General features: G+C 45.8%; 1 protein-coding gene across 6 annotated transcripts in view; it reads right to left on the bottom strand.

The window, feature by feature from the left end:
- The window catches only part of CATSPERG (cation channel sperm associated auxiliary subunit gamma), a 48,097-nt gene that overhangs the window by 31,947 nt on the left and 1,407 nt on the right, over positions 1-14,743 (bottom strand). For 4 of the 6 annotated variants that reach the window (XM_083626863.1, XM_083626862.1, XM_083626861.1 and 1 more), the window contains exons 2-11: positions 11,888-12,124; positions 11,236-11,289; positions 9,056-9,200; positions 7,709-7,835; positions 7,128-7,197; positions 6,151-6,306; positions 5,608-5,779; positions 3,794-3,931; positions 2,683-2,748; positions 987-1,097 (exon numbers count right to left, since the gene is read on the bottom strand). In XM_083626863.1, the coding sequence (XP_083482989.1) occupies positions 987-1,097; positions 2,683-2,748; positions 3,794-3,931; positions 5,608-5,779; positions 6,151-6,306; positions 7,128-7,197; positions 7,709-7,835; positions 9,056-9,200; positions 11,236-11,289; positions 11,888-12,100 (1,252 nt within the window). In that variant the 5' untranslated portion in view covers positions 12,101-12,124. Of the gene's footprint in view, positions 1-986; positions 1,098-2,682; positions 2,749-3,793; positions 3,932-5,607; positions 5,780-6,150; positions 6,307-7,127; positions 7,198-7,708; positions 7,836-9,055; positions 9,201-11,235; positions 11,290-11,887; positions 12,125-12,990; positions 13,519-13,831; positions 14,518-14,743 lie in introns of all 6 variants that reach the window. The other 2 variants (XM_083626859.1, XM_083626860.1) reach the window with 2 other exon arrangements.

The raw sequence follows: 14,743 nt of genomic DNA, 5'->3' as shown, positions 1-14,743 counted from the left end.
ATCGTGCCTTTGATTTTGTTCTCTAAATCTAATAAAGTAGGTTTATTCAGCCATGAAAAGCATAGCTCTTTAATTTATCATACCAATCTTTACTTGATGGTACATTTGCCACTTTCCATTTTCCCATGCACAGTGGAACCACGGTTCCGAAACATTCAAAAACCAAAGCATGCATTTCCGGAAGAATTTTGGTTTCCAAAAAGTGTTCAAAAACCAAAACAGTTATTTCCGGGTTTTTGGCGTTCAAAAGCCTAAACGTTTGACTTCCGAGACGCTCGAAAACTGAGGTAAAGGTAAAGGGACCCCTGACCATTAGGTCCAGTCGTGGCCGACTCTGGGGTTGTGGCACTCATCTTGCTTTATTGGCCAAGGGAGCTGGCGTACAGCTTCCGGGTCGTGTGGCCAGCATAACTAAACCACTTCTAGCAAACCAGAGCAATGCACGGAAACGCGGTTTACCTTCCCGCCGGAGCAGTACCTATTTATCTACTTGCACTTTGACGTGCTTTCGAACTGCTAGGTTGGCAGGAGCTGGGACTGAGCAATGGGAGCTCACCCCATCGCAGGAATTCGAACTGTCGACCTTCTGATCGGCAAGCCCTAGGCTCTGTGGTTTAACCCACGAACAGGAAACCATTTCTGCACAATCGCTCCTTATAATGTCTTTCAGACAATATAGTAGGACAACAGCGCAGTGGAAAGGGTCTCAGTATTTCAACATCTTTTCCAAATGTTATTTTATTTTCCTTCAATTCCCCTGTGCCCCCAAATCACATTTTGGCACTTCTAGCATGTGGCGGGGTAACTTCAGTGCACCTGAATTTGCTCATTTTACTCTTTATTTATCTGTCCCTTTCTCTTTTTGTGTCATGATTGTTAGACAGGTTCCTGCCAGAATAGATTTGATTTTGATTTTTTTAACACCACCAAGTTGAATTTCAAGTACAATAAACAATACGAATAACGCTTAAGAGAGCCAGTCTAACCTAGTAAGTATACCACAATGGTGTGTTTGTCTGTTCCCGTCTCATGCACCAGCAAATATATCCGGTTATCAGCCAAGGAGTAAGTGGCCCATTTGATGGAGCACGCCGAAGCTAGAAGGGAGAAGATTGGGGCAATGGAAAAATTGCATTATTTAAAGAGATGTCACTGTAGGTTTTGCATTCGTGGCATGAGCAGATCTTCCTGCTGGCCACTCTGAACAGACCACATTGCTGCTACTATTATGCCATGTCTCTGTTTACCCATATGTTAATTTTTATACCAGCTTAAACGTCATCTTCCAAAGAACTCTGGGAATCATCCTTTAGTGGAGCTAATTAAGTACACTGGGTGAAATCTTTAGTGGTGTTCCCATGGAACTACAATTTCCAGTATTTCCTGGGAAGAGGAAATGAATGCTAAATCCCTGCAGACTGGTGGCGGGCAAATGCTGTCCCCATCTTCAAAAATTGGGGAAGAAGACCCAGGTCATTACTGACCAGTCAGCTTGATGTCATTACCAGGAAAGGTCTTAGAACAGAAGATTAAACAGTTGGTTTGTGAGCACTTAGGAAAGGACGCTTTGATTACTGAGACCCAGCATGGGTTTCTCAAAGACAAGTCATGCCAGACGAATCTCATTTCTTTTTTTGATTGAGTTACAAGCTTGGTGGATCAGGGGGATGCTGTGGATGTAGTGTATCTTGATTTCAGTAAGGCTTTTGACAAAGTCCCACATGCTGTCCTTGCAGAGAATATCTGGGCAACGCAACTGTTAGGTGGATTTGTAGGTGGTTGACTGACCGAACCCAAAATCAATTATTTCAAAGACTGTCACATGGAAGATGGAGCAAGCTTGTTTTCTCCTGCTCCATAGTAATGGAACTAAATCAGTGGGTGCAAGTTACAAGAAAGGAGATTCTGACTAAACATCAGGATGAACTTTCTGATGGTAAGAGCTGTTCAACAGTGGAAAGGAGGTGGTGCACTCTCCTTCCAAGGAGGTTTTCGAAGGACAGGCTAGAGGGCCATCTCTTATGGATGCTTTAGTTACCTGCATAGAAGGGTTTAACTAGATGACCCTTGGAGTCCCTTCCAATGCTACAATTCTATGATTCTATGAAATAATAATTGTCAGAAGTGAATACAGTTATTTTTTTAATAATAAATAATAATTTATTATTTATACCCCACCCATCTGGCTGGGCTTCCCCAGCCACTCTGGGCGGCTTCCAAAAGAATATTAAAATACATCAAACATTAAAAGCTTCCCTAAACAGGGCTGCCTTCCGTCTGAGGATTGCAGGGTGCTTTACAATATAAACAAGATATATATAAGATATGCCCAGAATAGTTATTCATAATAAATAAACGATTCCTGGTCTGCATCTGTATTAGAATTGTTCTTAAGAGATTTTTGTTTTGTCTTTGCTGATTTTGGATTCCTTCGGAAGGACAGGATATAAATTTTAAAAAGAAATAACAGTCACGGAGAAAATTAGCTCTCCCCAACCCAGCTGCATTCCATGTTGTACAGGTACATTGTTGGATTTTGGGTCCTGAATTGTGATTAGGGAAACAAAGACATATATGGCCCATTCTGGCTTTACCTCCCTCACTACAAAGCTCGCAATAGTGGCACGAGACTGTGGAGGCTACCCAGGGGGAGGCACGTTTTAAAAATCAAAATGGACGTACCCCTTACAAAATCACATACTGTCTCTTCCTTTTCCCTCAAGGATCCAGAAGCCTTCACAATCCCATCTATAAAGAAAAAGGAACCATGGGTAGGGTTAAAATGAATGGACTGCTTCTCCCTTCCCACTCTCCAATGGACAAAGCCTCCCACTGCCAGCACATGTATACCCTCCTTATGATCCAGAAGTCATGCTCTGCCCCAAACCGACCCACTTTCTTTATTCAGTTTGTCAGGAAATGTTCCCAGTCATCCACACAGTAAAAACACGATTTAAAACACAAGCTGCACTGGCTCCCGGTGGAGTACAGGGTCAGATTTAAGGTGCTGGTTTTGACCTTTAAAGCCCTTCACGGCCTAGGACCCTCGTACCTACGGGACCGCCTCTCCCGGTATGCCCCACGGAGAGCCTCAAGGTCCATAAATAGCAACACCCTAGAGGTCCCGGGCCCTAAGGAAGTCAGATTAGCTTCAACCAGAGCCAGGGCCTTTTCAACACTGGCCCCGGCCTGGTGGAACGCTCTGTCTCATGAGACCAGGGCCTTGCAGGATCTGATTTCTTTCCGCAGGGCCTGTAAGACAGAGTTGCTCCGCCTGGCCTTTGGCTTGGAGCCAATTTGATCCCCTCCCCCTCTTTCTTTTTTCTTTCTCCTCCTGTGATGAGGCTGCATTTTAATGTTTTAATGTTTTGATATTTTAATGTTGTATTTTAATCTTGTTTTTAAGTTGTATTCATTCAACTTGTTTTTATTATTGCTTGTTAGCTGCCCTGAGCCCATCCTTGGCTGGGTAGGGGGGGTATAAATAATTTTATTATTATTATTATTATTATTATTATTATTATATTATTATTATTATTATTATTATTATTATTATTATTATTATTATTATTAAAATAAGGCAATTATGAATTACCATAATACCTGAAAATTATCAAGCATATCAGCAACGTAGCTTAAAACCTGAGGACGGTCCATCAATCATCCAGCTGAGACCACACCATTCAAGTCTTGCTCAACACCCCGTTGCACAGAACAACGGAAGAGCATGTCCCTCCTCAAGCTAGCCCCCATCCATTCTGTCCTATAGTCCTACGTGGGGCAAGATAAATACCTCTAATCGTGATAAGAAAGAATTCTCCTTCCTGCCAGCCGCCACCAAGGGCAATCACAAATTCAGAGCCATTCATTGGGAAAAAGACTGGGTTCAAGGTTCTCACGCAGACATGGTTCAATATGCGTGTCCAGAGCTCTAAAGAAATATAAGAGAACATGTGAAGAGCCTGGCAGCTAGATCAGCCCCACCTAGCCCAGGATCCTGCAACCAGAGGCCCCTGGGAAACCCACAAGCAGGGCATGAGTTAAATACCCTTCTGTGCCTTTTGTTTCCCGGCGACTAGTATCCAAAGGTATCCTACCTCTCATTCTGGGGTCATGTATCGCGACTAGTGGTCACAGGCAGTGCTATCCTCCATGAAGTTATCTATACCCTTTATGACAGTCCATGACAACATCTTGTGGTAGCGCATTCCAGAGAGAGATAGTCCCAATCAGTTACTCTAAGCACCTTACAAAGGCACAGGAGACTTGTTTGCCAGATGGTTTGTCAGATTATAATGTAATGAGGGGGTGTATGGGGTGTTAGGAGAGGGATAGTACTTCTGGTGGGGGACACGTCGTGCTCCTTCTGGGGTACTTTGGTCCCCACCCTGCACTCAGCTCTCACCTGTGGCTCCTAGAAGCTGTCAACCTGTGACAGCGGTCACACCCTGGGAACATCTTCAACAGGCTGGCTAAACCAGGTGAGGGGTCTCAAGCCCTCAGTGAGTTAGGGACTTCCCTGTATGCGCAGACAGACTCTGGCAGATTAAGTGGACTCAACCAGTCAAAAAGGAGGTTTCTGCACATGCTATAGAGGGAAGTGAGGGGCAGATGCGGCTCATCAACCTGGGAAGGTAGCCCATCTAGGAGAAGGAAAACACTGATCCTCAACCTCCACTGCCTTGTGGGATATCTTCAGGAGAAGAAACAGCTATGGAATGAACCCCACACGAATCTGGAGTGGAATCCCTAAGACGGTTGGATGGTGCCTTGTATGCTTCCTTTTGGCAACTCCTGCAGTCAAGCTGCTGCCAAACATCTTGCTCAGGGAATCTTGTCATCTGGGCAGCCCAGGACCTCCATACACAGGCTTGTGCCCCAAGGAGGTCACTTCGGTACTGCTCATACAGCGGTTTGAATTCACTCCTGGAGGCACACTCCGCTGTCTCCTGAGACAGATGGATGCCAATAACAATGGGCCCTCTTGGTAGAACCTCTCAGAATTTGGAGCTCCCTTCCTAGAGAGGCTAGACTGACTAGCTCCTTGCCACCTTCCACCATCGGGTGAATACTGTTTAATTCTGGCAGGTTTTGGGAAACTGGCTGTTTTTAAGGAAAGGGCTTTTAACAGCACTGTGCTGTTCTTAATACCGCATGATGATGTTAGTGATTTCCTAAAAGACTGTCACTGACAGAGGTGTATAAAATTATGCATAGTATAGAAAAGAGGATAGAGAGGAGTTTGAATTGGGCCCAGAAACTAATTGGCGGTCAGTGCTGTTTTGCCCCTTCCATTGTCAGCACTGTGCTGCCAATGCAGTTACTGTGGCATAACCATGGTGCTACATGGGGGTGGGCCCTCCACAGTGGCACACCTTCAAGATGCACTGCCACAGCCAGGGGTTAGTCCATATTCTATCCTTGTCCAGCCAGTGCAAGTTGAGGGCAGGACGGCAGTTAACGTGACTAAGGATTCCCTGCCCCCAGAGAAAACGGAAGAGCATAGCTCTCATAGAATTCCATCTGTTCCATAACGGAAGGCATGACAGTTAAAGTGGCATAAAACCAATACAAAACTGTGCCTTTTGGCTTCTCAGGCTCACATACCAGACCCAGAGGTGTTCACATGCAAGATTGGGTAATGTCCCGTATAGTAATAGACAAGCTGGTTCTGCCGGATGAACAGGGTGCTCTCTGTACTAATGGCATCAACAATGGCAGAGGAGAATGTACCCTGTGGGCATGAGAGGGAGCCAATCCAGCAGCTGTCAATGCCCACCTGTAGCAGAAAAGGAGACAAAGAGAGACAAGGGTGGAAACAGGCTCAGCTCCTACTAGGTTAAGAGTTGTGTAGGAATTCCCACAATGCTGTGCTTTGTTAGCTATAATGGGAATCCTCTCTGTTTAAGGGTGTCAGCTCTTGAGCTGCTTTCAACTGGAGATGCTGGGGACTTAACCTGGGACACACTACGCACAAAACATGCGGTCTGCCGAAGTCAAGGTCCACCACCGTTGGACGGCTACAACTTCACTTGCCAGCACCAAGCTCATGTGTGAACTATTGGGGGAGTTCCAGCCCCACCCCACCCCGGCCGACAGAGAGATGCCATGTCAGAGATGCGCTATGCAGAGGGCTCGTTTCCCCTTTACCTCTATTGGAATGTAATCCAAAAACATCGAGTCCGACATGAAGACAATCTTGCTCCGGGGAATGCCGCCAAGGATGAGCACGGGGGCTTGTCCGTAAGTGTACCACAAGGGACGCGATGGGTCTCTCAGTTGCAGGACATTCTTCAAAGAATCTAGCTGTGCTTGGTAAGAAGGGACCAGAGAGGAGAGTCTGTCTATCACACCAAAGCCACTGCGGACCAACAGATACCTTCTACAGAATCCAAGGGTAAAACCTCAGGGGGACCGTGCCAGACCCCACCCATAAGGGCAGAGGCAGGGAGTGTCAAGGACTGGCTGGATGCTGAGGAGTGGGGGGAGGCACCAGCCGGGGAACTCCCGGGGGAAGAAGGCTCAGAGCCAGGGGCCTGGTGGTGGGACGATGATGAGTGGTCAGAGGAAGAAGACTGCGGGGAGGAGGTGCCGGAGGCTAGAGGGGCAACAGGGTTTAGTGAGCAGGAAGAGTCTGTTCCAGAGTACAGTTTAGACTCTGAGGCTGAAGCAGAGGCTGAAGAGGAGGGGGGTCAAGAAGCTGCAGAAGAATCTAGGGAATCTCCCACACACACACACTGCAACCAGCTCCCCGCCTCGCCCCCCAGTCTCTAAGAATATGCAGAGAGATGAAAAGAGCAGACTGCAGAGTTTTTACTGCTACTGTCACTAGGAGCCAGTGCATGATTATAAAGTAAGTAAATCTAATTTTGAAACTTACTTTGCAAGTTGTTGCCCGATTCTTTGTTTAGCAGGGTAAGGAAGAGGAAGCCAGCTTACTTCATAGCTGGACTTGCTCAAAAGGAGACTTTGCAGCCTAATTCCTATGCTTTTCTGCTACCAAAGATGGGATCCTAAAACTCTGTTTAACCCCCACAGGCAAATGCAACCACATCTACAGACTGCAAGTAGCAGTGGTTAGCAGGCTGTAAGGCCACTTGAGATCGCTACCAACCCCAGCATTTTACCTTTTCTCCAATCTTGATCTTCACCTCATTTTGAACAATTCCCACATAGCCATTGATATTTATGGCAAACCTATACATAAGGAGAAAAAGAATATATGTGTTTTCTTTTGCTACATTTATATATTTTTTCTTAAAAGCTGTCAATTCCATTCAAAATACTGTAATGGTTTGCTGTCAGAGAGACTTGATACAAAAGGGGGGGAGGGGGAAACTAGCCAGTTCAATTACCAACACATTCATGTAATTGTTACATAATGGCCAAATGGAACTGTCAGTCCAGGAAACAGTTCTGGGAGGGGAGGAGCCACACGGCAGTCGGCTCCAGCCAGGAGGATGGAACAGGCCTCGCTGTGTCCCCTTGGCCCATAGACACAGCCAGGTGGAACTGTCACTGGTGGAAGATGGTTCTAGTTCTGCTGAGCTGATCAAGAGAGCTTTGCTGCCAGTTCTCTTTCTGTAATAGATTGACGGTTTCAGGTTTTGCTTTGTTTTAGGTTTCATTCAAAATATGGCACAAGCAAGATACTGGCACGCGTGAAAATGTTCTTGCTGGGTCTACAAACTAGAAACGTATCCCTCACCTTCTGTTTTTCACAGGGAGACCGATGCCGTTGCTCTCCACCAACACATCCAACACAACAGTGCCGTTCAAGAAGGGCATCGGCGTGAACCAGCACATTTGGCAAACTTCCTCACTGTCACAATTTGCTGGAGGCAGAGAAGGCATGGAAAGGTCAAACGGTAAAGGACCCCTGGACGGTTATGTCCAGTCAAAGGCGACTGTGGAGTGTGGCGCTCACCTCACTTCAGACCAAGGGAGCCGGCATTTGTCCACAGACAGCTTTCCGGGTCATGTGGCCAGCATGACTAAACTACTGGTGCACGGAGGAACATGACGGAAGCCAGAGCACACGGAAACACCATTTACCTTCCTGCCACAGCAGTGTTACGAAAAAGGAGCAATGCAGAAGGAGCAAGCAGTACCTATTTCTCTACTTGCAGTGGTATGCACTGGTAGGTTGGCAGAAGCTGGGACAGAGCAACGGGAGCTCACCCCGTTGTGCGGATTTGAACCGCCGACCTTCTGATCGGCAGGCCCAAGAGGCTCAGTGGCAGAGCAGGAATCCCCTCCAAAAGCCTAAACAGAGGGAGGACTAGAAGTAGGGAGAGGCTGCATCCCAATAAATGCCTGCTCCACCCAGTGTAGGCAGGATCATACTCATGTTGGCAGAAGAGTGAGACAAAATATTATCCGCTATTTAAATTAGGTGTTTGGATGGTGATTCTTGTTCTGACCTCTGCCAATACACACACACACACACACACACACACACACACAATTTGGAGGCAACAGGGAAATGAGCTATTATCATCCAAGGCAGAAAATCCAACTGCTGCCTTCCCTTCTGCCAATTAACCTACAATGCAATCTATTAAGAGGTTCCCCAATGCAAGCTTAGAGAATTCACAAGTGAATTGGGCCAAACTGGGTCCAATCTGTCTGTCTGCTTATTTGTGGCCATTAGTGGCATCCAAAATTTGCTTTCTGAAGCTGAAAAATTCCGAAGGGAGCAAAGCTCCTCAAAAGAAAGCTACTCTCTAATGAGATACCGTATTTTTTGCTCTATAAGACTCACTTTTTCCCTCCTAAAAAGTAAGGGGAAATGTGTGTGCGTCTTATGAAGCAAATGCAGGCTGCGCAGCTATCCCAGAAGCCAGAACAGCAAGAGGGATTGTTGCTTTCACTGCGCAGTGATCCCTCTTGCTGTTCTGGCTTCTGAGATTCAGAATATTTTTTTTCTTGTTTTCCTCCTCCAAAAACTAGGTGCGTCTTGTGGTCTGGTGCGTCTTATAGAGCGAAAAATACGGTACTTCCTTTTGTGCTTCCTGCTTCCGCACTGCCTCTTGGGGATGACATGCTGAAATACCTTTATTCCTATACGGAGCAGCCCTCATTTCGATCTGCAGCTGCTCCTGTTTCTGACGCACAGGGTGGACGGGTTCTGAAAAAGTGACAGTCACAATCGGCCTCAGTCCAGTGTAGTGGCCTGTCCGAATAGCCCATTCTGAGTTCTGGAAGGAGGAAAGAAGTTTGTTGACCCAGAGCCCTTGTCACAAAATCACTCTAGTGTCACTTGCCTGTGCTGACTCAATCCAAGCAGAGGTCTGTCAACTATTACATTAGTGTTGCAACTTACAGGGGAGAGAAGATGGCAGATTTTGTCGGTGTTTGATGATACAGTCAACACACACAATTGCCTCATTACGTCAATCATGTTCAGAATACCACAACACACACGTAACTGGCTGTAAAGCAACATAACATTATATATACTAAAACTGTAACTGTCATATCAAAAAAATGCAAAGCACAGCTCCTGATGGCAATAACATGTTGTTGTTTAGTCGTGTCTGACTCTTCGTGACCCCATGGACCAGAGCACGCCAGGCACTCCTGTCTTCCACTGCCTCCCGCAGTGATATGTTATCCCGCAATAACATATCATGTTACTATTAACCTTCTATATGTTTTTATTGTTGTAAAGTCCAAGGATAGTCAAGTCCAACGATTACAATGTACAGTTCCTGTTGGCAATGCCATTTCATACTGATATCATCCTTCTGCATAGTCCTATGTCTTGAGAGTGTAACAAACAGAACTACTTAGTAACAATAAGGCAGCTGATGATAGACCAGTTCTCAGGATACACTCTTGTTTCGCCCATTGGGCTTCTTCAGCAACAAGGTTTCCAGGAGATTTTTTTAGTTTGGAAAAGAATAGTTTATAACCCAAAAGCGTTTGAAATGAGGTATGAAATTAAGCCAGAAATGAATGAAATGGAACAAGGGACTGGAAAAATGAAGAAAGAAGAAAAGTGGGTTGTTATTATGGAGGGAATGTTCAAATAATTCTTTTTATGTAACTGACAAGACACAGAATAAGAAGCCCTTTTTCTTATCTTTTCTTTTCTTTTCCAATCCAGTCACTTATCCAGGGTTTGGTTTCCTTGGAATAAGAGACAGCGGAGACTGTGGTTTCTTTATGACATGTGGTTTATTTACACACATATGCAAGCTAAACCTACAGTGGAGGGGCTCACAGCATTAACACCCCAAGTGGTCTTGTTTCTCCCATAGACACAGCCTTGGATTCCAGCAGAAATCAAGCATGGCTCTGACTCCCTGGCTTATGTCAGCAGCCTGCTTCTAGCCCAGCTCTCTCTCTCACACAACTATCTTGGCTTTTGTCTGTCTTACTGGCAGCCAAATACAGTGGTGCCCCGCAAGACGAATGCCTCGCAAGACGGAAAACCCGCTAGACGAAAGGGTTTTCCGTTTTGGAGGTGCTTCGCAAAACGAATTTCCTATGGGCTTGCTTCGCAAGACGAAAATGTCTTGCGAGTTCCTGCGGGGTTTTTTTCCTTTTCCCCCCCTTTTTCCAAGCCGCTAAGGCGCTTATCAGCTGATCCGCTAAGCCGCTAAGCAGCTTAACAGCTGATCCGCTAAGCCGCTAAGCCGCTAAACAGCTGATCGCTAAGCCGCTGATCCGCTAAGCCGCTTATCAGCTGATCCGCTAAGCCGCTAATCAGCTGATCCGCTAAGCTGCTAATAGCGCTAAGCCGCTAAGCCGCTAATGGGCTTGCTTCGCAAGACGAAAAAACCACAAGACGAAGAGACTCGCGGAACGGATTCTTTTCCTCTTGCGAGGCCCATCCATTTGTCCTCTGGCACAGAGAAGCTTCCTTTGTTATACAAAGGACCATACTGAGTTGGCAACTATGAGCCTTGTCTGGCTAAATCAGCAATGGAATCCTCCATTTGAATTTAATCCTTGGTGGAACCAGGACCCCAGGAATTACAAAGGACATGGGCATCAGGCAGGCTGACCTCAACTCCCCCCCCCAAAAAAAACCCTCACAAGATTATCATGCATCTCAGCAACAGATGAAACATCAATGCCACTTTAAAGCAGTGGCTTAAAACAAATTTATTTCCATAGTGCAAATCTGTCCATTGCTGAAGCAACAGGGGAGCAAGGGAAAGTGCCCCTTCAATTACAATGTGTAAGTATCCCTTGCCCTCACAAAGCATGTGGCTCTTCTCTTACCTGAAGTGTGCAGCTCAGATTAATTTTCAGGTAGTATGGAAATCCCAGGTATTTCTGTAAAAAGAGACAGTTACGGTATTTCAATAGCTCTTTTCACTTGAAGAGCAATAAGCTGAAAGTTCTGGTTGACTAGTATACCAGTAAAGCCAACAGCAGCCCTGAATAAAACAGTTGATTTAATAAAATAAACCAAAGTAACTGAGACCGTAAGGGATTCAAGCACTTGTGCCTGTTAGGAATCTCCAAGGATGAAAGCAGAAGTTCCAGATTTATACACTGCTGTGGTGAGCTGGTCAGGTCTGCAGTTTGAGAGGGTCTCACAACTGGGATCTCCCCCTAAACTCTAGGTTGACGCTACCCACAAAGGCAGCCCATTGGTTCCCTCCACTATAAAAGCTTCCAAGTCAGGCTTGGCCTTTGCCTGGGATGCAATCAGCCCTGGCCTCTTCTGTTAAGCCTAGACTTTTGAGGATGTGTGTGACTGCTGTTTGTCTGATTTCCCTTCAGCCCTTGGTTCGAGGGGCTCTCTAAGTGACCTCTTGCCCACCCTCCTAACAGCTCCAGCTCAAGAGCCATGGAACCCAAAGAGCCCTTGCTAGTCATGGAAGGAAAGGAAGATCTCCTCTCCCACACCCAGGCATGTTGTACTCACTGCATTTTTGTCATCAGGGTCTATAGCTGAGTCTGTGAGTTCCTTGAAGATCTCAGCCACCCTTTTAATTTCCCGCTGGGAAAAGAAAATCTTTCGGTCGCTCCCAAGGTCAGCAAAATCGTTGACTACAGCTACCCACTTGCAATCTGATGCAAATAGATGTTTCATGCACAGGAAAACAAGGGACAAGGTAGCTGCGAAAAGTTGCCACATCACAGATGCTCCTTGCAAAGGAACCTGCCAAAACAACAACAACAATCCCCTACCTTTTTAATTAACCCTTTTATGCAGGTGTTCTAAATAAGCAAGCCTCTTCCCAATATTCTATCTAACCTAAGAGGGGGCTTTCCACAGAGGGACTGGCTTGATATTTCATGGTAAGCTTCAACGGAGTCAAAAAAGCATATTGAAGTCTTACGTGAATCCTGTCCTTTGAATACACACCTTTGCTTTCTCCTGTGTTAGTGAATAGCTGCTATTCACTCCAGAGGAACATACTCCAGAGGAACAGAAGGCAAAACCAGTCGGTTCTGGGCTGTTAGCCTTCCTCTAGGATTCCACAAAGGAAGAAACATGTCACATGGCCCTTTTCGCTTGGCTGGTTTTTGCCTTAACCTCTTGTGTGTAGTAACAGGCACACACCTTTGTCTCCTGAGATAGGTGAATGCCAACCTTTCCACTCTAGAAACTGTGCTCAGGGCAGTTTCCAAAGACTTAAAAATTGCCAAGTAAATAGAAACAATAAACAACACAACTGGCCTTCTCCTTTTGTGGATAAGAGCTGATTAACAGGAATCAAAGGACGAATTAATGGACATTTCTCCCATTGGAAGGATGTAGAATGGAGTCCCCCAAGGACTGGTAGTGGGACCTGTGCTTTTTAACTTGTTCATAAATGATTGAGAATTAGGGTGAACGGTTAGGGGCCAAGTTTGCTGATAATACTAAATTGTTCAGGGCAGTTAAAACAAAAAGTGAAGAGCTCCAAAAGAACCTATATGAACTTTAGGAATGGGTGGTAAAATGGCAAATGCAATCCAGTGTAAACAAGTCTGAAGTGATGCACATTGGAACAAAAAAAATCTTCATTTCACTTATTATACTTTCATGGGGTCTGAACTGGCAGTGTCTGACCAAGGGCTAATAGCTTGATAAAGATGGTGACCCTGTGTGCAGCAGCTGTGAAAAGGGCAAATTCTAATCTTGGGACCATTAGAAAATAAATTAAAAATGAAAGTGACTTTCTAATAATGTTGTATACAAATTTATGGTGCAGTGGCATTTGGAATATTTATTTATTTATTTATTTATTTATTTATTTGCCGCCCATCTGTCTGGGTTACCCCCGCCACTCTGGACAGCTTCCAACAAAGATTAAAAATACATTAAAACATCAGTCATTAAAAACTTCCCTAAAGAGGGCTGCCTTCAGATGTCTTCTAAATGTCAAGATAACATGTTCCAGATCGCCTCACTTCAAAAAGCTGATGGTAGAGATTGAAAAAAGTTCAGAACTACCAAGATGATCAAGGGGGTGGAGCAACTCCCCTATGAGGATAGGTGCCAGCATTGGGGGTTTCAGTCTGGAGGAAACAAGAGGTGACTTGATAGAACTGCTTAAATGTCTGATGCTGTATTGTTTTTAATATTCAGTTGGAAGCCGCCCAGAGTGGCTGGGGAAACCCAGCCAGATGGGCGGGGTATAAATAATAAATTATTATTAGTAGTAGTAGTAGTATTATGCACAGTACTATGGAGAAAGTGGATAGAGAAAAGGTTTTCTCTCTCATAACATGTCACCAGTGGCGTAGCGTGGGTTGTCAGAACCCGGGACAAGGCAAGTAATTTGCACCCCTAACCCGTGGATTTGCGCCCCCTAACCCTAACCCCCAGATGTTGCGCCCGGTGCGGCCGGCCCCCCCTGCACCCCCCACGCTACGCCACTGCATGTCACGAGTCCCAAAGTGTTGATGGGCTCAGGAGTAGAGTGGCAGACCAAGACGCATGAGGGGAAAAGGATGGTGGGAGAGGGAGGCCCGAGACCAGGGAGCAAAGGCGAGGGTAGGCACGTTCCTCTCCTAGAGCTGCTCTGGATGGGGGAAGCAGGACTTTCACCTCCATTCTTCCCTGCTGGGTGGAGAAGTGTGGAAATAGAATCTGGCGAGGGCATCAGCCAACTACTGAGAGTGGAGGACCAGAGTCAGAAAGCAAAGGCACAGCCGGGTCACCCAGGTCCAAAACACTCAGCACTGGGAGCAGATGCATCCATTCAGATATGGTGAACATCTGTACACTCACCAGATTGGGCTTGACTTGCCCAGTCTTTCAAAGCTTGGCAGGTAAGCATGCCACCCCATGAAATTTACACCATTGCTTCCATGTACAGTGGTACCTCGGGTTACATACGCTTCAGGTTACATACGCTTCAGGTTACAGACTCCGCCAACCCAGAAATAGTACCTCGGGTTAAGAACTTTGCTTCAGGATGAGAACAGAAATCGTGCTCCAGCGGCACGGCAGCAGCAGGAGGCCCCATTAACTAAAGTGGTGCTTCAGGTTAAGAACAGTTTCGGGTTAAGAACGGAGCTCCAGAACAAATTAAGTTCTTAACCCGAGGTACCACTGTAGTTCTGAACTCATTGCCGATGCTGGACTTCTTAAAACTTGAACCGCTGCTTCTAGCCTGGCTAGCCGTGCCTTAAGTGTCACCTTAAGCGTCAATTTGTAAGATAGTTTGTATTTTCAGTTAAAAGCTAAAGGTTGCATTTCAGCTGGCTTATCTTTTGCTAAAGCCAAATGTGTTTTTCACGTTGAAGCTATGCAGTCAAAAGTTAGCACTACAGTGGTACCTCGGGT

The sequence above is a fragment of the Podarcis filfolensis genome (genome assembly GCF_964270895.1).
Source record: "Podarcis filfolensis genome assembly, chromosome: 8".
Classification (NCBI taxonomy): Eukaryota; Metazoa; Chordata; class Lepidosauria; order Squamata; family Lacertidae; genus Podarcis; species Podarcis filfolensis.
The sequence above is the reverse complement of the archived record's forward strand: the minus strand, read 5'-3'. Positions and strand labels throughout refer to the sequence as shown.